This window comes from Zea mays, chromosome 9 (genome assembly GCF_902167145.1).
Source record: "Zea mays cultivar B73 chromosome 9, Zm-B73-REFERENCE-NAM-5.0, whole genome shotgun sequence".
In the NCBI taxonomy this organism is placed as follows: Eukaryota; Viridiplantae; Streptophyta; class Magnoliopsida; order Poales; family Poaceae; genus Zea; species Zea mays.
The window spans coordinates 138,156,113-138,180,902 of NC_050104.1; the positions used below are offsets into that span (position 1 = coordinate 138,156,113).

The 24,790-nt window shown below is 45.8% G+C and overlaps 1 protein-coding gene across 1 annotated transcript; it reads left to right on the plus strand.

The window, feature by feature from the left end:
• The first annotated feature begins 22,570 nt into the window (after positions 1-22,570).
• On the plus strand, positions 22,571-24,479 carry LOC118473403 (NAC transcription factor 29). Its single transcript, XM_035962692.1, has 3 exons — positions 22,571-23,113; positions 23,266-23,579; positions 24,119-24,479. The coding sequence occupies exons 1-3, from the start codon at positions 22,945-22,947 to the stop codon at positions 24,359-24,361; spliced, it is 726 nt and encodes a 241-aa protein (XP_035818585.1). The 5' UTR covers positions 22,571-22,944; the 3' UTR covers positions 24,362-24,479.
• The last annotated feature ends 311 nt before the right edge of the window (positions 24,480-24,790 follow it).

The following is a 24,790-nucleotide window of genomic DNA, read 5'->3' on the forward strand; positions in this document are numbered from 1 at the left end:
CAAAGGAATAATGTTTCATGGACGAAGGATGTTGACATTTAACATTTTATGTTGCCTTGTTCTTAATTCATAGCACTTGAGAACGAGTCTCCAACATTGGCGCCCACCTCCGGTGAACTCACTTCCACTTTTCGAGCTGATGGCTTCGTTCAATGACCAAGCTGGAGCTGCTTCAGACCCGAAGCTGGTACTCCCGATCACAGGTGGTTCGTCCTCAGAACCAGCTAATAAGAAACAAAAGAAGGAAGCACAGAGAAGGGTACAGCATGTTGGGGTGCAAGGACCCTTCATCAAGTCAAGATGGTCTCACATTCCTATTACCTTCTCCCAAGAGGACCTTCAGCTCAAGGATTACCCACACAACGATGCCATGGTTATCTCTTGTGTTATCAAAGGATTTCTGGTCCACAATGTCTTGGTTGACACAGGCAGTGCAGCTGATATCATATTTGCTAAGGCCTTCAGACAAATGCAAGAGCCAGAAGATAAGATTCATGATGCTACACATCCTCTCTGTGGCTTCGGAGGGAGACAGATTGTAGCATTAGGCAAGATCACCATGTCAGTAACCTTCGGGTTCATCAACAACACTAGAACTGAGCAAGTTGTGTTTGACATTGTTGACATGGAATACCCTTACAATGCAATTATTGGTCGTGGCACCCTCAATGCTTTCGAAGCAATTCTTCATCCTGCCTATCTTTGCATGAAGATACCTTCGGATCAAGGACCCATCGCTATACATGGGAGTCAGGAAGTTGCCAGAAGGGCCGAAGGCAATTGGACTGACTCGAAAGCAATCCATAACATAGATGGAGCTGAAGCTTGTGAACAGTACAAATTCAGAAGGGAGAAAGCAGCTTCAGCAGATCAGCCGAAGCCTATGCTCTTATGTGAGGACATAGCAGAGCAGAAGGTGCTGTTAGGCTCTCAATTATCCGAAGAGCAGGAGAAAACCTTGATAAGGTTTTTGTTCAACAACAAAGATGTTTTTGCATGGTCAGCTAATGATCTCTGCGGAGTAAATAGGGATGTTATTGAACACTCGCTCAATGTTGATCCATCCTTCAGAGCCAGAAAGCAGAGGCTTCGGAAAATGTCAGATGATAAGGCCGAAGGTGCTCGTAACGAAGTCAAAAGACTCCTCAGTGCAGGAGTCATCAGAGAAGTAAAGTACCCAGAATGGCTAGCTAACACTGTTATGGTAAAAAAGGCCAATGGCAAGTGGCGAATGTGTATCGATTTTACAGACCTCAACAAGGCTTGTCCGAAGGACGAATTCCCATTGCCAAGGATAGACTCTTTAGTAGATGCAGCAGCTTCTTCCGAGCTCATGAGTCTGCTAGACTGTTACTCAGGCTATCACCAAATCTGGATGAAAAAGGAAGATGAGCCGAAGACTAGCTTCATAACTCCAAGTGGCACATATTGCTATCTTCGGATGCCTGAGGGGCTCAAAAACGCTGGAGGAAGTTTCAGCAGAATGACTGCGAAGGTTCTCCAGTCTCAGATAGGCAGAAATGTGCTAACTTATGTTGATGACATCATTGTAAAAAGCACGAAACAGGAGAATCATATTGCTGATCTGCAGGAGACCTTCGCCAATTTCAGACAAGCTGGTTTAAAGCTGAATCCAGAAAAATGCGTCTTTGGAGTAAAGAAGGGAAAATTTCTTGGATGCTTGGTTTCAACAAAGGGAATTGAAGCTAATCCAAGTAAAATTGAAGCTATACTTCGGATGGAGCCACCAACTACAAAGAAGGGGGCTCAAAGATTGACAGGAAGGTTGGCATCTCTCAATAGATTCATATCCAGATCAGCAGAGAGAAACTTACCATTCTTCGAAGTACTGAAGTCAGCCGAAGTCTTTCAATGGGGACCAATCCAGCAGAAGGCTTTTGAAGAGCTGAAACAGTATTTGATAGATCTAACAACATTAACTCCACCGACGCCAGGGGCTCCTTTATTGTTATATGTGGTAGCTTCGCATTCAGCGGTAAGTGCAGCGCTTGTCCAGGAGAAGCTTGATGGTCAAGCCAAGAGGCAGGCCCCAATATATTTTGTATCCGAAGTTCTTAGTTTATCAAAGAAAAATTATACAGAGTTGGAGAAGGTACTGTATGCTGTCTTGTTGCCCTGCAGGAAGCTTCGGCACTATTTTCAAGCTTACAACATAATTGTTCCTTCTTCACAACCTCTGAAGGATATTATGAGGAACCGAGAAGCTACTGGAAGGATTGGAAAATGGGCTGCAGAGCTCAATGAATTTTGTATTGAATATGTTCATAGATCTTCGATTCAGTCCCAGACTTTGGCAGACTTCATTGTTGACTGGACGCCAGGGGCTCAGGAGGAAGAAACAAATAAAGACGCCGAAGCATGGACAGTGTTTTGTGATGGATCTTGGGGAACCTTCGGAGCAGGAGCGGCTGCTGTATTGGTTTCACCTTCCAAGGTCAAAACTTGTTATGTGGCAAAGCTTGATTTTAGTTGCACAAATAACATTGCCGAGTACGAAGCCTTGCTTCTAGGTCTTCGGAAGCTAAAAGCAATGGGAATCAGAAGAGCTATACTCAAAACTGATTCCCAGGTTGTTTCGGGTCATATTGACAAGAGTTGCAAGGCTAAGGATCCGAAGCTTGAAAAATATCTGGATATGGTTCGAAGAGTTGAAGCTTCTTTCGAAGGATTTTCTGTCAAAAATATCCCTCGAGGACAAAATGAGCATGCTGATTTGTTAGCCAAGTGTCACACCCGGCTTTAAGGAACAAAGTCAGGTGCATCTCATACATGCGCCAAGAAGACAACATATATAATAACAGAGTGTATAGAGATAAATGTCACAAAACATCAGAGTATTTATTACATAGCGGAAGACTTATTACAAAATAAAAGAATAAACATAAAACGAACTAAGGATCGTCGGCGCCAATGTCGACTGGGAAACGCCACCTAGATCAGATCGAACTCCTCAGTGTTAGGCGGCTCCTCGTGAACCACCTGCTCTTCTCCTGTGGGGGGGGGGGTGTGAGACAGCAAGGGTGAGCTCACACATGATCATCGCTCAACAAGTTGTGGGGAATAATGTGACATGAACTCACCAAAGGTGGGAGCTCATGGAGTGTAAGGCTTATCAAAGAGAATGGTTAAAGCTGAGCATTGCTTTTAATGTTGGTCAAACTTTTATTAGCAGTTACTAAGTGTAAGTAAATACCAAACCTTAAATAAAGTAATAGAACAAATTAAATATAAACCCATGCATATGCAAATGACAAAATTGAATTTAAGTTCCATAATTTAAACATCAGAGAGTCCTGAGCTGCTCATGACCGTGAGCTCGGCTAGTATACCAGTTTTACACTCTGCAGAGGTTGTACCCTTTACCCACAAGTCATGCTACCCATCTGCCAAGGGGTCGCGAATCCCATACACCTCTACCTAGGAAGCGCGGCAGGGCAACACTACGAGGCCTTTACAAAGTTCCACTAGCTTCCGAAAACCCGCTACAGTTTATAGGAAGTTCCAATGCAGGGTTCCTGGCTGACCGCCATCGCAGCAAAATCAACCAGGGACCTCCCTACACTGACCACTCCCCTACTGCCCTTGCCCCTTTCGGGTAAGGTAGTCTTCCACTAGCTTTCCTAATTAGTCAGCCAAGGGCGTCCCATTAAACCCTTGTGGTGGCACGTGGTTCTCAAGTTAAGCTCTATGTTCCAATTAACATTAATGATCTCAACATGAACATAAATAGAATAACAAAAAGAATTGGAACATAGTGGTAATAAATGATTATCCCAAAACCATATAAAGCAATAGCAAACTACCCAAGTGATTCAGGGGTAAACAAGGTAATGAGATAAACAATCTAGGGTGACCTATTGGGTCCCATCAAAATTAACCTATGCATGAGTGAATGATAATTAGAGAACATTATTGGGTAAAAAGTGGTCAAGGGCACAACTTGCCTTCAATGAGCTCCTGCTCAGCTACTTCAACCTGCTGCTCACCAGGATCCTCGGTCACGAGCTCTTCTACTCGCCACAATACAAACAAGCACAGTACATATAGAGAAATTAACATTACACCAAACATATAAACAAAATACACAGTAATAATCTACACATTAAAATAAAATTCTAGGAACAGAAATCATAATTTTTGGAGTTATAGAATTTAAGTTATGGATTTTCAAAGATTTTATGTGTTTAAAATAGGATTAAGTGTGGGATTAAATTTATTACTGTTGTCATGATAAAACAGAGACACTAAGTGCTAAAGAATAAAATTACAAAATTTTAGGAACTGGAATGAAGTAATTTGGAGTTAGTATGAATTTTCTATGAATTTATCAAACTCTAGTAGTTATTTTCATATTAAAAATCTATTTTCCATTTATTTTCTCTGATTTTCGAGTTCTTTGGACTGGGCCTCAATTACCAGATAGATCAGGGGTCTCGGAGTAAGTCGTCCTAGACACAGAGAACAGCTCCCGTGGATGGCGGGTTAATTATTAAAATTCCTAGGGTCTCTTTGGCAAAAGTTCTCGGGCGAAGGGGTATAGGCTCATCTGAGCCGTCCGATTAGAAATCCACGCCGCGCATTTTATAACGCCCCGCTCCATCCTGGGCCACGGGATCCCGATCCGACAGTCACGATCAAGGACATCCGAGGTTGAATCCCAGCCGCGAAATTATGATCCCAGGGATCAGAATGATCCTACCGATATGAGCACGTGAGCCCTGATCCAGAGCGCACATTTACAAACCAACGGCTACGAGCTCATTACTGCGCGACCCAATCCTACGCGTACGTCTACGATCGGATGACCCACACCCGTTCTTGTTCCTCCGGCAAACCAGCGAGAGACGCATGGATGCGCCCCCGCGGCAGAGCACGCCGGCGATTCTTCTCCCCGGCGCACCGATGTTTCCCCACGGCATAGAGTAGATGCAAACCTTAATTGGTGCTACGACGAATGTGAGGGGGGGTTTTCTTACCGGAGGACAGTAGCGGGGTGGTCTGGCCACGGTGAAGCGCATCTAGCGGCGGCTGGCACAGCCCCGGTGAGGAACCCCCGGTGGTCAAGGTTTCCCCGACTGCCCGCTGGCGACCTCACACATCCGTTGCGCCGTGGGGATGCCCTCAGAGCACGGAATTGGAGCCACAGCGCCACTCAATCGAAGCCCCTGCCCACGTGACCTGCGGCCCGGCGGCCAATTTGTTGGGCACGGCGGAGGTCACTGGCAGCGAATCCGCTCCAACAGAGCCACGGTGGCAGCGCGCGGTATGATGTCTCCCCCCGACGGTGACGGACCGGTGGATTCAGCTTGTGCGGCGATAGCGAAGCGGCCCCGTTTTCCCACCACGGCGGCTTCCCTCGGCAATGAGGTGGGACGGCGAGGAATTAGGACGGCATGGGCACAGATGGACTAAGGGAGGGAGAGTCGCGGCGCTCGCCCTCGTATGTAAGCCGAGGCAAGTTGGTTGGGTACGAGCTAGGAGCGGTGATTCCATCGGCGGTTAGTTCGGCGATGGCGGCGGACTGGATCAAATTCTACGCAACCTCAACTAATCGCGCGCGTTTAGCTCGGGTGGTTGAAGAACAGTGCCACGGATTCCGGCCACCGATCCGATCCGCGCCCACGTCTCCCGCGCGCAGCGCTGGGCTTGTTGCAATCGCTCCGATCTCGGCGGGGTAGCTGGTCACAACCACCAGGCGGACGACCCGGCGGCGAGCTCGCTTCACCTGGTTGAAGAAGGTGACGAGTGGGAGAGGCCGGCCAACGGGACCCACAGCGCAGAGTAGGTAAACGCGAGCAGGTGGGCTAGTGGCAGCATACGGTAATTGGGCCGAGGGGAGTGGGTTTGGGCCCAACTGCAGGGATTATCCCTTTTCTCTTTTTTTTCTGCTTTCTTCTTTATTCCTAATTCATTTGAATTTGAATTTTGAATTCCACTTGAGTGCAAATTCGAGTTCATGTTAACTATGCAATTTAGTCACACCATAATTTGGTGAAGTTATTCAGTTTTAATATTATTTTATATTGAATAATATTTCTTTCTTTACATTTTTATTCCCAAACTCTAAGATTTGAATTAGGTTTTAATCCTCAATTCACACCATTAATGTGACCTTATTAATATTTTCTTTATTATTATATGCATAAACAATTAAACTCCAGCATGATGCACAATTTAATGGCTTTTATTAATCCTTATTTTTTTTAATGAGGTGTTCACTTGTGATAGTAGGTAGATACAACACGCACATATAGATAAAGAAAAATAACTTTTCTCCTTTTATAATATATCTACAAATTGAGTACTACAAATCCTACCCCCCTTAACAAGAATCTCGTCCTCGAGATTTAAGAAGATCTAGGGAAAAGATGGGGAAAATCTATGCGGAGCTCTTCTTCTCTTTCCCAATTTGCTTCATCTTCACCGTGGTGACCCCATTGCACTTTGCACATCTTTATCACCTTATTTCTCGTGACTCGAGTCAAAGTGTCCAAAATCTTGATCGGGTACTCCGTGTAAGTCAAATCACCCTGAACACTAAGCTCTTCCATTGGTAACTGTTCCTCAGGGACACGGAGACACTTCTTTAGTTGAGATACGTGGAACACGTTATGCACATCTGATAGACTATCCGGTAACTCAAGTTGGTATGCCATCTCCCCAACTCTTCTAAGGATCAGGAATGGTCCAATATAGCGAGGGGACAATTTGCCCTTAACTTTGAATCTCCTCATTCTACGAAGTGGTGACACCTTGAAATACACATAATCTCCTTCTTCAAATTCCAGTGGCCTTCTTCTATTATCAGCGTAGCTCTTTTGCCTGGTTTGAGCTGCCCTCAAATTTTCTCGAATTATACGGACTTGTTCTTCTACTTCTTGAATCAGTTCAGGCCCAAAGAACTGTCTCTCTCCAGTCTGATCCCAATATAGAGGAGTCCTGCACTTTCTCCCATATAAAGCTTCAAAAGGTGACATCTTCAGACTGGCCTGATAGCTATTATTATATGAGAACTCAGCATAAGGCAGACTCTTATCCCAACTTCCTCCATGCTGAAGGGCACATGCTCTCAACATATCCTCCAATACTTGATTAGTCCTTTCAGTCTGTCCATCAGTCTGAGGGTGATAAGCTGTACTAAAATTCAACTTTGTACTCATGTTCTCATGAAAGCTTCTCCAAAATCTTGAGGTAAACTGCGAACCTCGATCAGACACGATCTTCTTTGGTACCCCATGCAAACACACAATCCGAGCCATATATAACTCTGCTAGCTGAGAATCTTTATAAGTAGTCTTGACAGGAATAAAGTGAGCCACTTTAGTCAATCTATCCACAATCACCCATATTGCATCATATCCTTTCTGGGTGCGAGGCAATCCAGTAACGAAATCCATACCAATCTCTTCCCACTTCCACTCGGGTATCTTCAGCGGGTGCAGTAGTCCAGCTGGCCTCTGATGTTCAGCCTTAACTCTTTGGCATACATCGCACATAGCTACATGTGCAGCCACATCTCTTTTCAATCCATACCACCAATACTTCCGCTTCAAATCCTGATACATCTTAGTACTACCAGGATGAATAGAATAATCCGAGTCATGGGCCTCCTTTAAAATAGTCTCTCGAAGGCTTTTAATATCAGGAACACACATTCTATCCTTGAACCATACAGTGCCTTGCTCATCTTCCGTGAATTCCGGAACTCGACCTTCAGTAATCAGATCCTTAATCTCTTTTATTTTAGCATCCCAATCTGTCCTTTGCGGATTTCTTGCTCCAAAGTAGGTTCCACATCAATAGTAACTCCTTCTGTGTGAGCAACTATCCCCAGGTTAAGTCTCCTGAAATCCTCAACAATCTCATCGGGTAGCTGGGCAACAATAGCTGAATGAACATGCTCCTTGCGACTCAAGGCATCTGCAACCAAATTTGCCTTGCCCGGGTGATAGTGAATCTCCAAATCATAATCCTTAATAAGCTCCAACCAACGGCGTTGCCTAAGGTTGAGATCCTTCTGAGTGAATATATACTTCAGACTCTTATGATCCGTGTATACTTGGCACTTGGTCCCCATGATATAATGTCTCCAAATCTTAAGCGCATGCACAACGGCTGTTAATTCCAAGTCATGAGTGGGGTAGTTCAATTCATGTTTGCGTAACTGACGAGACGCATAGGCAATCACATGTCCTTCTTGCATAAGTACACATCCTAAGCCTTGGCCACATGCATCACAATAGATATCAAATCCTTTCTGTAGGTCTGGCATAACCAATACTGGTGGCGACATCAACCTCTTCTTCAATTGATCAAAGCTGTCTTGACACTTCTCGTCCCACTTAAATTCTTTTCCTTTCTCCAAAAGCGAAGTCATGGGTTTAGCTATCTTAGAAAATCCTTCAATAAATCTCCGATAATATCCTGCTAATCCCAAGAAACTCCGAATCTCAGTAACTGTAGTGGGTACTCTCCACTCCATTATCTTCTTGACCTTAGCAGGATCCACTGATATTCCTCCATTAGAAATAATATGACCAAGAAATGGCACTCGCCAATCCAAAACTCGCACTTGCTGAACTTGGCATATAGCTGGTTATCTCGTAGCTTCTGTAGCACCAATCTCAGATATTCCTCATGATCACTATCACTCTTAGAATAGATAAGAATATCGTCGATGAATACCACGATAAATCTGTCCAAATACTCCATAAACACCTTATTCATCAAGTTCATAAAATAAGCTGGTGCATTGGTTAATCCAAACGACATAACAGTGAACTCATATAATCCATATCGAGTCGAGAATGCTGTCTTAGGAATATCCGATGGTCTAATCTTCATTTGGTGATAACCCGGTCAGAGATCAATCTTCGAGAATACCCTAGCATCTCTCATCCGATCAAATAAATCCTCAATGCGGGGTAATGGATACTTGTTCTTCATAGTGACATCATTAAGGGACCTTTAATCCACACACATCCCTTGCAATCCATCTTTCTTCTGTACAAACAAAACTGATGCTCTCCAAGGTGAAGACTCGGACGAATGTACCCAGCCTCTTGTAATTTCGTTAATTGCTTCTTAAGTTCCTTTAGTTCTTCTACGGACATCCTGTATGGCCGTTTAGAAAAAGGAGCAGTCCTAGGTAAGAGATTAATGACCAACTCAACTTTCCTATCTGGTGGCATCCCTAATAACTCCTCTGGAAAGACATTCAAAAAATCTCTAACCACCCGGATGTTGTCACCAACAAACTTCTCATCTACTAAGAATTCCACTAGTCTGATGGTGGTAGTTACTGCAACTTCAACTTCAAAGCTTTGTCCTTTGGAACTGGTGAGTTCTACGGTTCCTTTAGCACAATGTATGAACTGCCTTTGCCTTCCTAACTATGACATACCAAGGATCACGTCTATAGTGCTCTCTTCTAACACTATAGGGGTAGCCCATCTGGGTTAGAAATACAGGGTACGAAAGAAAGGATTGTAGACAAGGCGAGTAATTACGAGAAAAGTTACTGCGGGGGATTTATTAGCTAAGTAGCTTAGTGTGTCACCAACTAAAGCTAATACATTACCTTATAGTGGTACATGCTAAGATGCCCAACTATAATGTTTCAATCAATCAAAGAAGCAAATCAAGCATTCATCATCAGAACAATCAACCAACATTTTTAATAGAGAACATAGTTTTAGTTTTATCTTAGGTCTCCTATTCTTAAAAAGTTCATAAATGTAGGATTCCAAGGTGTGAAATCCATCTTGTCTTAGAGTAGAATAGATAAGGTTAACCAGAGTAGAGTAGCAGAAGGTGAGACAAGATCAAGATAAGTATAGAATGAGTCAGAGTAAGGTAAGTAGGAGAGGGTTTGTCCATTTCTATCTAGGTTTCGTCCTACAGTCAACATTTCCTCTGATACCACTTCTGTCACACCCGGCTTTAAGGAACAAAGTCAGGTGCATCTCATACATGCGCCAAGAAGACAACATATATAATAACAGAGTGTATAGAGATAAATGTCACAAAACATCAGAGTATTTATTACATAGCGGAAGACTTATTACAAAATAAAAGAATAAACATAAAACGAACTAAGGATCGTCGGCGCCAATGTCGACTGGGAAACGCCACCTAGATCAGATCGAACTCCTCAGTGTTAGGCGGCTCCTCGTGAACCACCTGCTCTTCTCCTGTGGGGGGGGGTGTGAGACAGCAAGGGTGAGCTCACACATGATCATCGCTCAACAAGTTGTGGGGAATAATGTGACATGAACTCACCAAAGGTGGGAGCTCATGGAGTGTAAGGCTTATCAAAGAGAATGGTTAAAGCTGAGCATTGCTTTTAATGTTGGTCAAACTTTTATTAGCAGTTACTAAGTGTAAGTAAATACCAAACCTTAAATAAAGTAATAGAACAAATTAAATATAAACCCATGCATATGCAAATGACAAAATTGAATTTAAGTTCCATAATTTAAACATCAGAGAGTCCTGAGTTGCTCATGACCGTGAGCTCGGCTAGTATACCAGTTTTACACTCTGCAGAGGTTGTACCCTTTACCCACAAGTCATGCTACCCATCTGCCAAGGGGTCGCGAATCCCATACACCTCTACCTAGGAAGCGCGGCAGGGCAACACTACGAGGCCTTTACAAAGTTCCACTAGCTTCCGAAAACCCGCTACAGTTTATAGGAAGTTCCAATGCAGGGTTCCTGGCTGACCGCCATCGCAGCAAAATCAACCAGGGACCTCCCTACACTGACCACTCCCCTACTGCCCTTGCCCCTTTCGGGTAAGGTAGTCTTCCACTAGCTTTCCTAATTAGTCAGCCAAGGGCGTCCCATTAAACCCTTGTGGTGGCACGTGGTTCTCAAGTTAAGCTCTATGTTCCAATTAACATTAATGATCTCAACATGAACATAAATAGAATAACAAAAAGAATTGGAACATAGTGGTAATAAATGATTATCCCAAAACCATATAAAGCAATAGCAAACTACCCAAGTGATTCAGGGGTAAACAAGGTAATGAGATAAACAATCTAGGGTGACCTATTGGGTCCCATCAAAATTAACCTATGCATGAGTGAATGATAATTAGAGAACATTATTGGGTAAAAAGTGGTCAAGGGCACAACTTGCCTTCAATGAGCTCCTGCTCAGCTACTTCAACCTGCTGCTCACCAGGATCCTCGGTCACGAGCTCTTCTACTCGCCACAATACAAACAAGCACAGTACATATAGAGAAATTAACATTACACCAAACATATAAACAAAATACACAGTAATAATCTACACATTAAAATAAAATTCTAGGAACAGAAATCATAATTTTTGGAGTTATAGAATTTAAGTTATGGATTTTCAAAGATTTTATGTGTTTAAAATAGGATTAAGTGTGGGATTAAATTTATTACTGTTGTCATGATAAAACAGAGACACTAAGTGCTAAAGAATAAAATTACAAAATTTTAGGAACTGGAATGAAGTAATTTGGAGTTAGTATGAATTTTCTATGAATTTATCAAACTCTAGTAGTTATTTTCATATTAAAAATCTATTTTCCATTTATTTTCTCTGATTTTCGAGTTCTTTGGACTGGGCCTCAATTACCAGATAGATCAGGGGTCTCGGAGTAAGTCGTCCTAGACACAGAGAACAGCTCCCGTGGATGGCGGGTTAATTATTAAAATTCCTAGGGTCTCTTTGGCAAAAGTTCTCGGGCGAAGGGGTATAGGCTCATCTGAGCCGTCCGATTAGAAATCCACGCCGCGCATTTTATAACGCCCCGCTCCATCCTGGGCCACGGGATCCCGATCCGACAGTCACGATCAAGGACATCCGAGGTTGAATCCCAGCCGCGAAATTATGATCCCAGGGATCAGAATGATCCTACCGATATGAGCACGTGAGCCCTGATCCAGAGCGCACATTTACAAACCAACGGCTACGAGCTCATTACTGCGCGACCCAATCCTACGCGTACGTCTACGATCGGATGACCCACACCCGTTCTTGTTCCTCCGGCAAACCAGCGAGAGACGCATGGATGCGCCCCCGCGGCAGAGCACGCCGGCGATTCTTCTCCCCGGCGCACCGATGTTTCCCCACGGCATAGAGTAGATGCAAACCTTAATTGGTGCTACGACGAATGTGAGGGGGGGTTTTCTTACCGGAGGACAGTAGCGGGGTGGTCTGGCCACGGTGAAGCGCATCTAGCGGCGGCTGGCACAGCCCCGGTGAGGAACCCCCGGTGGTCAAGGTTTCCCCGACTGCCCGCTGGCGACCTCACACATCCGTTGCGCCGTGGGGATGCCCTCAGAGCACGGAATTGGAGCCACAGCGCCACTCAATCGAAGCCCCTGCCCACGTGACCTGCGGCCCGGCGGCCAATTTGTTGGGCACGGCGGAGGTCACTGGCAGCGAATCCGCTCCAACAGAGCCACGGTGGCAGCGCGCGGTATGATGTCTCCCCCCGACGGTGACGGACCGGTGGATTCAGCTTGTGCGGCGATAGCGAAGCGGCCCCGTTTTCCCACCACGGCGGCTTCCCTCGGCAATGAGGTGGGACGGCGAGGAATTAGGACGGCATGGGCACAGATGGACTAAGGGAGGGAGAGTCGCGGCGCTCGCCCTCGTATGTAAGCCGAGGCAAGTTGGTTGGGTACGAGCTAGGAGCGGTGATTCCATCGGCGGTTAGTTCGGCGATGGCGGCGGACTGGATCAAATTCTACGCAACCTCAACTAATCGCGCGCGTTTAGCTCGGGTGGTTGAAGAACAGTGCCACGGATTCCGGCCACCGATCCGATCCGCGCCCACGTCTCCCGCGCGCAGCGCTGGGCTTGTTGCAATCGCTCCGATCTCGGCGGGGTAGCTGGTCACAACCACCAGGCGGACGACCCGGCGGCGAGCTCGCTTCACCTGGTTGAAGAAGGTGACGAGTGGGAGAGGCCGGCCAACGGGACCCACAGCGCAGAGTAGGTAAACGCGAGCAGGTGGGCTAGTGGCAGCATACGGTAATTGGGCCGAGGGGAGTGGGTTTGGGCCCAACTGCAGGGATTATCCCTTTTCTCTTTTTTTTCTGCTTTCTTCTTTATTCCTAATTCATTTGAATTTGAATTTTGAATTCCACTTGAGTGCAAATTCGAGTTCATGTTAACTATGCAATTTAGTCACACCATAATTTGGTGAAGTTATTCAGTTTTAATATTATTTTATATTGAATAATATTTCTTTCTTTACATTTTTATTCCCAAACTCTAAGATTTGAATTAGGTTTTAATCCTCAATTCACACCATTAATGTGACCTTATTAATATTTTCTTTATTATTATATGCATAAACAATTAAACTCCAGCATGATGCACAATTTAATGGCTTTTATTAATCCTTATTTTTTTTAATGAGGTGTTCACTTGTGATAGTAGGTAGATACAACACGCACATATAGATAAAGAAAAATAACTTTTCTCCTTTTATAATATATCTACAAATTGAGTACTACACCAAGTCAGCAGCACAGGGGCTGCCCTTACCTTCGGATGTGTTCTTCGAAACAATAAAAGCACCTTCGGTGGAACTTCTTGAAAGGGCAGTCCTCAATATATCCCCTGTTTATAGCGAAGATTGGAGAACTGAGATCATCTCTTATCTTCAGGGAAAATTCCTTTCAGATGACGAAGCTTATAACAGGAGGATAGAGGCAAGAGCTCGTCCATATGTCATGATAGAAGGGGAGTGGTACAAGCATGGAGTTTGTGCTCCGTTACTCAAGTGTTTATCCAGAGCCGAAGGTATAGAGTTAATGAAAGAAATACATGCAGGCCTGTGTGGATCTCACATTGGATCTAGGCCGTTACTTGGAAAAATTTTCCGCCAAGGATTTTATTGGCCAAAGGCAGCTTCGGATGCAGCGGAATTAGTCCAAAAGTGCGAAGGTTGTCAGAAATGTGCACGAGATCAAAAACAACCTTCGTCCTTAACACAGCTCATACAACCCGTTTGGCCACTACAAAGGTGGGGCCTTGACTTGTTAGGTCCGTTACCACCGGCCCAGGGGAACCTAAGATATGTCGTAGTGGCGGTGGAATATTTTTCTAAATGGATTGAGGCAAAGCCTTTAGCTACAATAACTTCGGCCACCGTCCAAAAGTTTTTTTTGGCAGAATATTGTTTGTCGTTTCGGGGTACCAAAGGCTATCACTGTGGATAATGGAACACAGTTTGACTCCGAAGCTTTTAGGGATTTCTGTGATCAAATTGGTACGAAGATCCATTTTGCATCAGTCAGACATCCGGAGTCAAACGGACTCGTTGAAAGAGCCAATGGTATTATAATGACAGGAATAATGAAGTCAATCTTCAATCAACCAAGGGGAAAGTGGCCAGATCAGTTAACCAAAGTGGTGTGGAGCCATAATACAACAACATCAAGGTCTACAGGCTTTACCCCATTCAAGTTATTATTCGGTGACGAAGCAATAACTCCAGAAGAAGCTAAAACCGGATCAATAAGGGTAGTAGCTTCGGCAGTATCAGGTTCCGAAGCTGATTATTCTGTGGAAAAAGATGCTTTAGAAGGGATCAGGTTGCAAGCCGTGGAAAACATCAACAAATATCAAGCCGAAACAATTAAATGGCGAGATAGAAAGGTTCGGCTAAAGAATATTGAGCCAGGACACTTGGTGCTTCGGAGAGTGGCCAACCCAGAAACAGTGGGCAAGTTACAGTTGAAATGGGATGGACCTTTCTTAGTAGCATCTTCGTCAAGACCCGGTTCATACAGATTGAAGGATATGGACGGCAACGACATTCCTAGATCTTGGAATGCGGATGAGCTTCGGCGATATTATGTATAATTCGATGTAATTTTTCATATTTTTTATTTTTTATTTATTTTTCTTTCATGGCACCCTTTTCCTTTCCGAAGGGGGAGAAAGGTTTTTAATGGGGCCATCACATGTAATTTCCTTTTTTAGTTCTATAAGAGTAAAATCCCCCAAAGAATGTAAATGTAAAAGCTGAGAACGCACCATCGAGTGCTGAAAAGTAAAGGCGAAGAAGCTCCAAAGTCGTTCCTAAGGGAATGCAGAGCTTACAGCGAAAAGTCAACGCTGATTCCGCCAAAAGTAAAGGCGAAGAAGCTCCAAAGTCGTTCCTAAGGGAATGCAGAGCTTACAGCGAAAAGTCAACGCTGATTCCGCCAAAAGTAAAGGCGAAGAAGCTCCAAAGTCGTTCCTAAGGGAATGCAGAGCTGAGGTGTGATTGTGGCTATGGGTATGGCTTCGGATACGCGTTTGGACATTCATTTGCACATCACATCATAGCATTTGCATTCATAAACATTCATCTAGGCATATGTAGAATAATCATCATCATGGCATAAATGTTTGCTTTGGCAAAAGGAAAAAAAAGCTTCGTCTATAAAAAGGAAAAGCTTCGGAAAAAAGGGAAATGTTGTTTTCTATGCTTCGTTGCGCACGAAAAGAAGGGAAGGTGTTTTTTCGCCTTCGGCTCAAAAAAGGAAAATTTCGTTCACATCAAAGCATTTCTCATACATCAATGGAAGGGTAAAGGATATATCACAAGGTATGAACAGAATTCATTAAAGACAAGTTTTAGTTACATTCACAAAAGTTATCTCAAAAGTTCCTCAAGTACTGTCTAGACTACTGTTTAATCTTCAAGGAGCTTCAGCTTCGGCGTCATTTTCAATCATCGGCTTCGGCTTCGTCATCCTACATGAATAACGTCGTTGTAAGTCGAAATCGAGCTTACAAGAAAAGGTAAGCACAAGGTATGGTTTCTTACTGGTTCAAGGTGGCTACGAGCTTCGTCTCTAGCCTTTTCTCGCCCACCTTTTGTCCATATCATTTTTACAAATCTATTAGAGATACTTCGGGCGAGATCAGGGACGTCATCCAGGATTGATGGTGATAAAGTGAAATTTGGCCTATTGACAATCCTTCCATGATCGCAGCCAGCTCTCAGGAAAGCTGCAGCAGTGCCTCGAGAAGCCACCCAGGCACAGAAGTCACCATGCCCAGCTATGACTTCGTCGAGCTCGTCAATCTCACCCTCAATATGTTCGAAGGTCTTCGGTAGATCTTCAGCTGAGGGGGTGAATTTTTTACTGCTCGCTCCAACTGAGTGAAAATTTTTTCTTAATCGTTGAATGCATTTGTTGCTAAATTCCAGACATTTTTCTTGAAGGCTTGTCAATAGTTTTCTCAAATCTGAATTTTGTTGAGCTTCGGCTTCAAGTTTTGCATTAAGCTCTAGCTTTTCTCGCTCGAACTGTTCAGACTGGCGGAAAAGCTTCGAGTTCAGTTCTGTTATTTTTGCTTCAGCTTCCGCCAATGAACCTTCGGTTGCCTGGAGCTCAAAGTTCTTTTTCTCAATAACATCCGATTGCTCCTTTATTCTGCTTTCCAAATTTTCAATTATAACTTCGTGCTTTTTGTCTTCAAAATCTTGCTGCATTTTCAAGGCTTTGCTCAATAGCATAATCTGCACGAAAACAACCTTCGTCAGATATGTTTTCATTATTAGAAATAATAAAAGTTAAGGGAAAAGTAATTCACCTTGAAATTGGAATAAAATAAACTACCAACGATATGTTGTCGTCGGTAGCGGCTGATGTCTGTTTCTAGCTTCGGAAAACCGACACTCTTTGACAAAGTACCGATAATTTTGGCCCCAGTCTGATCTCGAATGCAATCTAATTTTTCATCATCAATGCCTCCGAAGAGGAGTGCTCCAGGTTTGTATCCGCAGGATTTTGCATATTCTCTAAGCTCTTCTCTTTCAGCTTTTGACAGTTTTTCTCCAACTAAATTCTGGAACATGAAAGCTTCGTCTTCTGAAGCTTCATCAGCAATTTCCTTCCCTTTCCCCGACGCTGCGGTCACGGCCTCTTCGGCGGCGGTGGTAGCTTCTTCTGCAGCCATATCTAGCAGTATTTTATCAATATTTTCGATTGTGCTCTCCAGGTTCAAATCTTCAGCTGATGTAGCTTCGGCAGCCGCGACCTCCGAAGGTGTAATTTCAACATCTGTCCCTTCCGCAGACGCTGGTGTTTTTTGAGCTGCAGCTCTTGGCGGTGTCTTGTCAATTACTTCTGTCACAGTAATAATTCTTTGTTTCTTTGCTTTATTGTTTTCTTCGATTTTTCGGGCTCCTTGTCCTTCTGAAAAAACTTTGTCAGTCGAGGCCCCAGTGGACTTAGCTTCGCAGGTAAGGATTCAGTCATTACCTTCAAAATTGCCTCCACATCAGTGGCAGAGGGTGATGCGGGGGATTTCTCTTCGTCGGATATTTTTCGTTTCGGAGAAGAAGCTTTCCTTTTCTTTGGAATTTTCTTTTTGGGTGTCTCTTTTTCATCTTCGTTTGAGGCTTCGGTTATTCTTTTCCTTTTCTGGCCTCCGGCACCTTTGTTCAGATTTTCATAGTCAGGGTATTCAAAATTCAAGGCGTCCAGCACTCGATTTAGCCTTCGCTTCGGACGGGTGCCGAAGGCTGCGGTCATCAATTGATCTTCTTTTTTGGAATAATTACCAAGTATTTCATTGCACATCACTTCAATTGAATCTAGCCACTCTCGGCAAGGTGTTTTAAAGTACTTTTTAAACTTGAAATAGTAAGGTAAACGTACAAGTTCACCTTCTTTCTTTTCCCCCTGTAGCTTCGGCATTTCCCATTCTTTCAAACTAGGAAAAACTTTGAAAGCCAAAAACTCCTGAACCAGGTCCCTTGTGCTGATATGCTCTGCAATAATTCTGAATTCATTCATTGCTTGTTGTGTTGGACCTTCGGGTGTCATGTTGCAGCGAGGTCGGGTTTCTCCGAAGATCAGTTCGAGTGGACTTTGCACAAGCTTTTCCTTGTCATCATCAACCTTGACATAGAACCATTCTGATTTCCAGCCTGCTGCCCACTTGCTTCGGTAGCTAATTACAGGAAACTTTGTAGTTTTCCGATAGGCGAAGTTATAGCAACCAAAATTATCGTGCAATCCATCCTTTCTAGCCTTTGTTTGATAATGCAACTCGTGAACCCGGCAAAAGCTGTCCGCAAATGGTTCCACCGCTTGGCTTCGGAGTGCCCAGATATAAACAATAAGCCTAACGATAGCGTTAGGGGTCAGCTGGTGAAAATAGATACCGAACCTCTTCAGCACCTCTGCAATAATCCCATGTAGGGGGAATCTTAATCCGGCCTTTAGAAAGCTTTTGAAAATAACAATTTCATCCTTTTCCGGCTTTGGGGTAGTCTCTTCTCCTCCGAAGCGCAATAGCTTCTTCTGGTTTTCAGTAAAAAAGCCCGATTTTACCATCTTGGACAGATCAGCCTTCGAAACAGTAGATTTCCCGAAGTCCAAGTGGCTGGGTTTGCTCGGCATGGCAATGCGATAATCATCTTCGGGATCAGTTTCCTCAATATCTTCTTCCTCTGCTTCAGCGATTGCTTGTTCTGCATCATCATTAGGAACCTCTTCCGAAGTCACTAGCCCAGATCGTTGCATGGCTTCGGAGATGGGGACAGTCTCCGAAGCTTCAGTTTCGTCCCCCTCACGTTCAACCCTGGCGGTAGAACGCACTCTGGCCATTTAATTATGAACTTGTGGAACTTTAATACTTTCTTCCTCCGAAGCAGGTTTCAAACTGGAGCTTCGTTCGGTTCCGACAGACAAGCTTCGGCGACGGTTAAAAATTTTGGCAGCAAAACAGTGCAAATAGCAATGAATGCCGTGGTAACTTCACACCTACTCGTCTGTTTATATAGTGCTGCAGGTAAGAAGGCGAAGCGCCAGGATTTTTACACCAGGCAGACACCCGCTCGCACTCGCTGCGTGGTGGACCGCAGAGACCGAACAGTAACTCTGAAAGGTGGGGCCGCTACACGCTGAGAACTTGAATCGTTTCTCGACAACGAGCTCAGGGAAGGTGTTTTTTAGACCTTCGGCGCTCCGAAGCTTAAGAGACTTTTTTCACGGATCAAGCTCGTTACGAAAAACGATCTAGCACCGCGAAAGGGGCTACTGTTGGGCCTATGCTTCGTCGCCGAAGGTCTTCTAGGAAGAAGCAGTTTTCGGCTGAAGCTGTTTGTATAAGATGGCCGAAGGTCCCTCTTCATGAAGCTTCGGTATTACAAACCGACTTAAAGATAGAATGACCTTTTAGTCCATAAAGGTCTGAGTCAATGTTGTAAACCTTTATGAGGGGCATACTTGTAATCCCTCACAGGCTGCGCCCTGTGCCTATAAATAGTGAACAATATTCCTTTACTGTGGACGGATTCTAGTAACTGCAATCGCATATTCTGGAATTCAACCTTTTGTCAAGACAGAGGTATTATTGTATTCAATGATTGGATATATTAAGAAAGTATAATAAAATTCGTCTATGACTTGTTTATCTTTTTTGTACCTTTTATTTTATGTCATCTTGCAATATTTATTGAAATCTTAATACGAAGATCTAAACTTCGTAATTTTACTCCCATCAACCTTCGTCCAAGACCCATTATCCTCAAAGGAATAATGTTTCATGGACGAAGGATGTTGACATTTAACATTTTATGTTGCCTTGTTCTTAATTCATAGCACTTGAGAACGAGTCTCCAACAGTCCTTATAAAGTAAAACATGTAATGTCTGGTAACGCCTATTTGCTACAAACATTACAAGGCAAGGATTTACCAAAGGCTTTGAATGGGCGTTTCCTCAAACAGTACCATCCTAGTATGTGGCAAGATGCCTAAGAGAACCGATGTGATCACATCGAGTTAGTTGCTTTTGGTTCGCCCAGGTCCACCAAAAGGCAGGGGGCATATGTTTGAACCAAAAAAGAGCTGGCGGACGGTCCGGCCCTGAGGCCGGACGGTCCACGGTCCGGACAGTCCGCGCCTGTGGGCCGGACGGTCCGCGCGTGCGCAGAACAGATTAGGGTTCCGAGTTTTGTGCTACGGTTGTTAGCTATATTCGCGGAATTAGCTCGGAATCAGTTGTGTAAAGGGTCCAACCCCCCTCCTCTATAAATAGAGAGGTCTACGGCCGATTTGTAAGCATCAATCGAATTAATACAACTTCTATTCACATTTATTTCCAGTACAATTAGGAGTAGTTCTAGTCTAGTTCTAGTTTAGCCTCTCAATCCCTAAATTCTTCGCCTCTCTTCGACTCTACGCCGATTAGAGGAGTCTAGGTCGGCCGGCCCGAGTCTAGACAAACCCTAGGATATCTCCTCCCCGACGGGGTCCCTCCCGGGAGCGAGATCCAGGCGCCGCCGGTGATCTTCCGCCGCCCCTGCGCACGCGCGGACCGTCCGGCCCCAGGGCGCGGACCGTCCGCCCGTCAGGCAGGAAACCCTAGCCCCTGTGCCAGGTCGCGGACCGTCCGGCCCCAGGCCGCGGATCGTCCGCGCCTGACCAGAGAGCACCGCCGCCGGTTCTTCTTAAGTATTTGGCGCTCCAAAAAAGCGTCAACACTCATCATATATATACTTGTTTGCTCGTTGTATCCCCACACCAAAGCGAGCTAAATAAAATTATGACCTGGACGTAAGGCTGGGCCTACACGTTTGTTTGTTAACTAACATGCACGCTCCACGCATGCATGTTTGCAGTGTACTTTGGTCTTTTTCTTTTCCTTATATGAATTAACATCGTCCCTTGGTCGTCAGTCTAGCCGTATTATTGATAAAACCCATACACATATTGCTTTTCTTTCATAAACAACCACCAAGTTGCCACTTTATTATTCCCCGGTGTATGTTTCGTTATAAGCTCTCCTGTCACTGGATGATTTGCTGCCGCAGGCCACAAGCTTGGGTTGGGGTGGGATGGGAAGAATTCCGCCCGGTAGGATTTGCCGAGGAACCACGTGCCCCGGCACCAATCGCCAATCGGCCAGTCGCCAGCGGGACTGGAAGCATCAAGCTCAAGCATGTGCTGCCAGTAGGACTGGGTATAAAACCTGAGCCCGAAGCCCGTTACTCAAAATACTCGAACTCGTATCCATTTAGCCCGAGGCCCGTTACCCGAACAACTTCAACGGGTAACGAAACTGAATACCCGAACTAAGTTTAGGCCCAATCGGGTATTAACCCGTGGTACCCGAAGTACCCATTCTACCCAAAATTCGTCAGCACACGCAGGCCGAGCGCTAGCCACTAGCCCAACTGCGGCACAACCCAGTTGATAGCCTACCACGCAACCCAACCCTAGCTCCCTGACCGTGGAGTCCCTAATCCCTAATTCCCTATCCAGCACTCCGTCTGTACTTGACACGGCACCAGCGGCGGCGCCCCAGCGACGTCCTCCTAGGCGGCAGGCGCACCACGCATTCGCACACCAGCCACAGCTAGTCCTCCCACTCCTAGGCAGAAGGGCGGCAGGCGCAGCCGGCCAGGCGGGCTAGCCAATCCCAAGTAGAGATGGCAATGGGTAAAAACCCGCTGGGTATTACTTGCCCAAACCCGTACCCGCGAAGAAAAAATACGCCCGCTAAAAAATCTATACCCATGACGGGTATAAAATTTTGCCCAAACCTATACCCATGCGGGTTTCGGGTACCCAACGGGTTTCCCATACCCACTAACATCAACATAAAAAATAATTCATCATGTAAATGACAATCAATACATTAATAAGCTAGCATAAAAGGAACAAGTGATAACTAATTTTAGCCTAAAATTTTTACATGAAGTTTATTTCAATTAGAACATATTCAATTAATAATATTATGAGACATATTTATAAAGAATGTTGATTTTAAGGCGAATTTTAAAAATCTATGGGTTTGCGAGTATGTGTAGTGGAAGAACAAACTCATGTCCACGTACCCGTTGGGTTTCTATTTGAACCCATTAACAAACCCATGGGTAAAGAAATTGACCCAAACCCATACCCTAATAGAGCAAAAACCCACCGGATTTCGGGTAGCGGATACCCATTGCCATCTATAATCCCAAGTGGCCAGCCGTGCGGCACACCAGCCACACGCCCACGCGTCGTCAAGCCTCCAAGCCTCCTTGACTTGGTTTTTTGGTTGCTGACTTGCTAGTTATTGTTGTCCTCCTGCTGAAGTGCTGATTATTACCTTGCTGCTGGTACGAGCCTACCAGGTGGCAGGTGATCTAGTGGAGGCTTGCTGCCTTGGAGCTGCAGACCTGCAGCTGCTAGCCAGCTACGACAGTTGCCTTAGCCTATAAATCTTGTGCATGATTTATAATAACGGGTACCCGAATTTTACTAAAACCCAAACCCGAAATTGCGGATACCCGAAATTGCGATACAAGTATGGGTTCAACTGTTAGAAATCCAAAATATAAAAAACCCGAAAAACTCAACCCAAAATTTCGGGTAAACCCGAACGCCCAGTACTAGCTGCCAAGGCGACACGTGCCGGCGGAGACGAGTTCCAGCAGCACCCGTCACGTCCTCGGTGCCATCACGCCGGACGTACTTTCTTGCGCGGGGAGAGCGAGCGATCCAACGATAGCCACACAGGCCGGCCGTTCCTCCTCCCCCAACCCCGTTCGTTCGTCTGCCTCTCGATCGGACAGCTCCCGAATCCACTGGGAGTCTGCGAGGCCCTGCAGCTGCAGCTGCTGCGGGCGTCGTCACGCACGCAAGCGGACAAGCATCCGCGTGTGCTTATAAGCAGACCCTCCTCTCCCGTCCCCCAAAATTCCATTCCTCCGTTTCTCCTAGCTATAGCCACTACCTCTCTGCTACCTCGCTGCCTCCTTCGATTCGATCCAGGGTGCGAGCTCTGGTTAGTAGTCTCCCCGCAGGCTCGTGGCGTAGCAGCAGATTCGTTGGGAGGTGGATTAGCAGAGCTAGGGTTTTGTAGTCACAGTACGTTCCTCCTAGATCGAGCTCGCTTATTATTGGTATAGCGTCTGCCGTGCGGTCCAATGATCAAGGCGAACCCGGACAGCATGCTGCCGCCGGGATTCCGGTTCCACCCGACGGACGAGGAGCTGATCGTCAACTACCTCCGCAACCGCGCCGCCAACACGCCGTGCCCGGTCGCCATCATCGCCGACGTTGACATCTACAAGTTGGATCCTTGGGACCTGCCATGTTAGTACCCGCGCCGCGCGCGCCTGCACTCAGACTCAGCTCGCATCACATATCGCTGTGATCCCCGCTCACATGCACATGACGCGTGATCGACCGAGATCCCCGCTCACAATTTCTAGCTAGCTAGCTGATTGATGTGTATATTATTGCAGCCAGGGCTGCGTACGGGGACAAGGAGTGGTACTTCTTCAGCCCGCGCGACCGCAAGTACCCAAACGGGGTCCGGCCGAACCGCGCGGCAGGATCGGGTTACTGGAAGGCCACCGGCACCGACAAGCCCATCCACGGCAGCGCCACCGGCGGGAGCGTCGTCGGCGTCAAGAAGGCGCTCGTCTTCTACAAGGGCCGCCCACCCAAGGGCGCCAAGACCAACTGGATCATGCACGAATACCGCCTCGCCGCCGCCGACGCACACGCCGCCCACTCCTACTACCGCTCCATGAAGTCCCGTAACGCCTCCATGAGGGTACGATACGTTATTAAGTACTCGAATATTAACCATAGCTTTTGCAAACTTACAATCCACATGAAGAACGAGCTAAATCAATTCAAGGAACAAAATGATGCCTTTTGCTTGCCATGTAGTTATATATACCAGTGCATGTCAGTATCATGTCCCAGTTCGTGGCACTGCTTGCGCATGCAATAATCACCATTCACCGATGCACCTCTTGCACCCCGATCCATCTTTTGTTTGGCGATGTTTCTGATGCGGGTTACCCGCACGTCATTACGTCAACATCCTTTATCGCAAGATCGCATCGGTTTTGTGGCTTGCCAACAGACGCAAGGGCCGCTTTAGTGCGTGGCGCGGCGTTCTTTCTTAAAGAAATGTTCTTTGGGCATACTTGGCGCATATGGCTGCGCCAAGTCAATTGATCCGCGCGCGCATGCGTACGTGTTGGCGATTGTTGATCCATCTGCATCCGATCTGTGTAGCATTGATTATTTTAGTCTCCACATATCCTCTTCCAAATCTATCATCTCAATCTGCGCATGGTGCAGCTGGACGACTGGGTTCTGTGCCGGATCTACAAGAAGGCCAGCCACGTGCCGCCGATGGCGGTGCCGCCGCTCTCCGACCACGAGCAGGACGAGCCCTGCGGATTCGACGAGAACCCGTACGGCGCGACGACGAGCGCCGCCGTGCTCCTGCAGGGCGCGTCGTGCCCGGCGCTGCAGGCCGCGGCCGGCGTGCAGAGGATGCCCAGGATCCCGTCCCTCACGGAGCTGTTCAGTGACCCCTAGCTGGCGCACTTGTTCGAGGAGGTGTTGAATAATTAGATAAATTCCAAATTAAATTCTAAATATAAATCATCACAAATCAGACGAACTGAAATAAAAAGCCAAATCAAATAATGTGTACTGATTAGACTTACTGATAGATGTCGCGCGCCGGAATCAGCAGGGTCGACGATGTCGAAGTAGCGAAATCAGCAGGGTCGACGAGGTCAGAAGATCACGAGCAATCGCGTGAAGACGCTTCCCAAAAACCTTATTCGCCATCTTCCGGTGCAGGATCTAGAAGACGAAGGGTTCCGGAGACCTGCTCTCCTGATCGCAGATGCACCTCTGCGGTCGGGACGAAGGGAACTAAAAGGCGGCTCAGCTATGAAGAGAGGCGAAAACGAAACTGAGATTATTTGGAGGCTGACTGCCGGGCTCCTTATATAGGGC

Coding starts and splice junctions, on each gene's coding strand:
- LOC118473403 (XM_035962692.1), top strand. CDS start 22,945: ATGATCAAGGCGAACCCGGACAGCATGCTGCCGCCGGGATTCCGGTTC. Junction 23,114..23,265: donor GGATCCTTGGGACCTGCCAT/GTTAGTACCCGC, acceptor ATATTATTGCAG/CCAGGGCTGCGTACGGGGAC. Junction 23,580..24,118: donor CCCGTAACGCCTCCATGAGG/GTACGATACGTT, acceptor CGCATGGTGCAG/CTGGACGACTGGGTTCTGTG.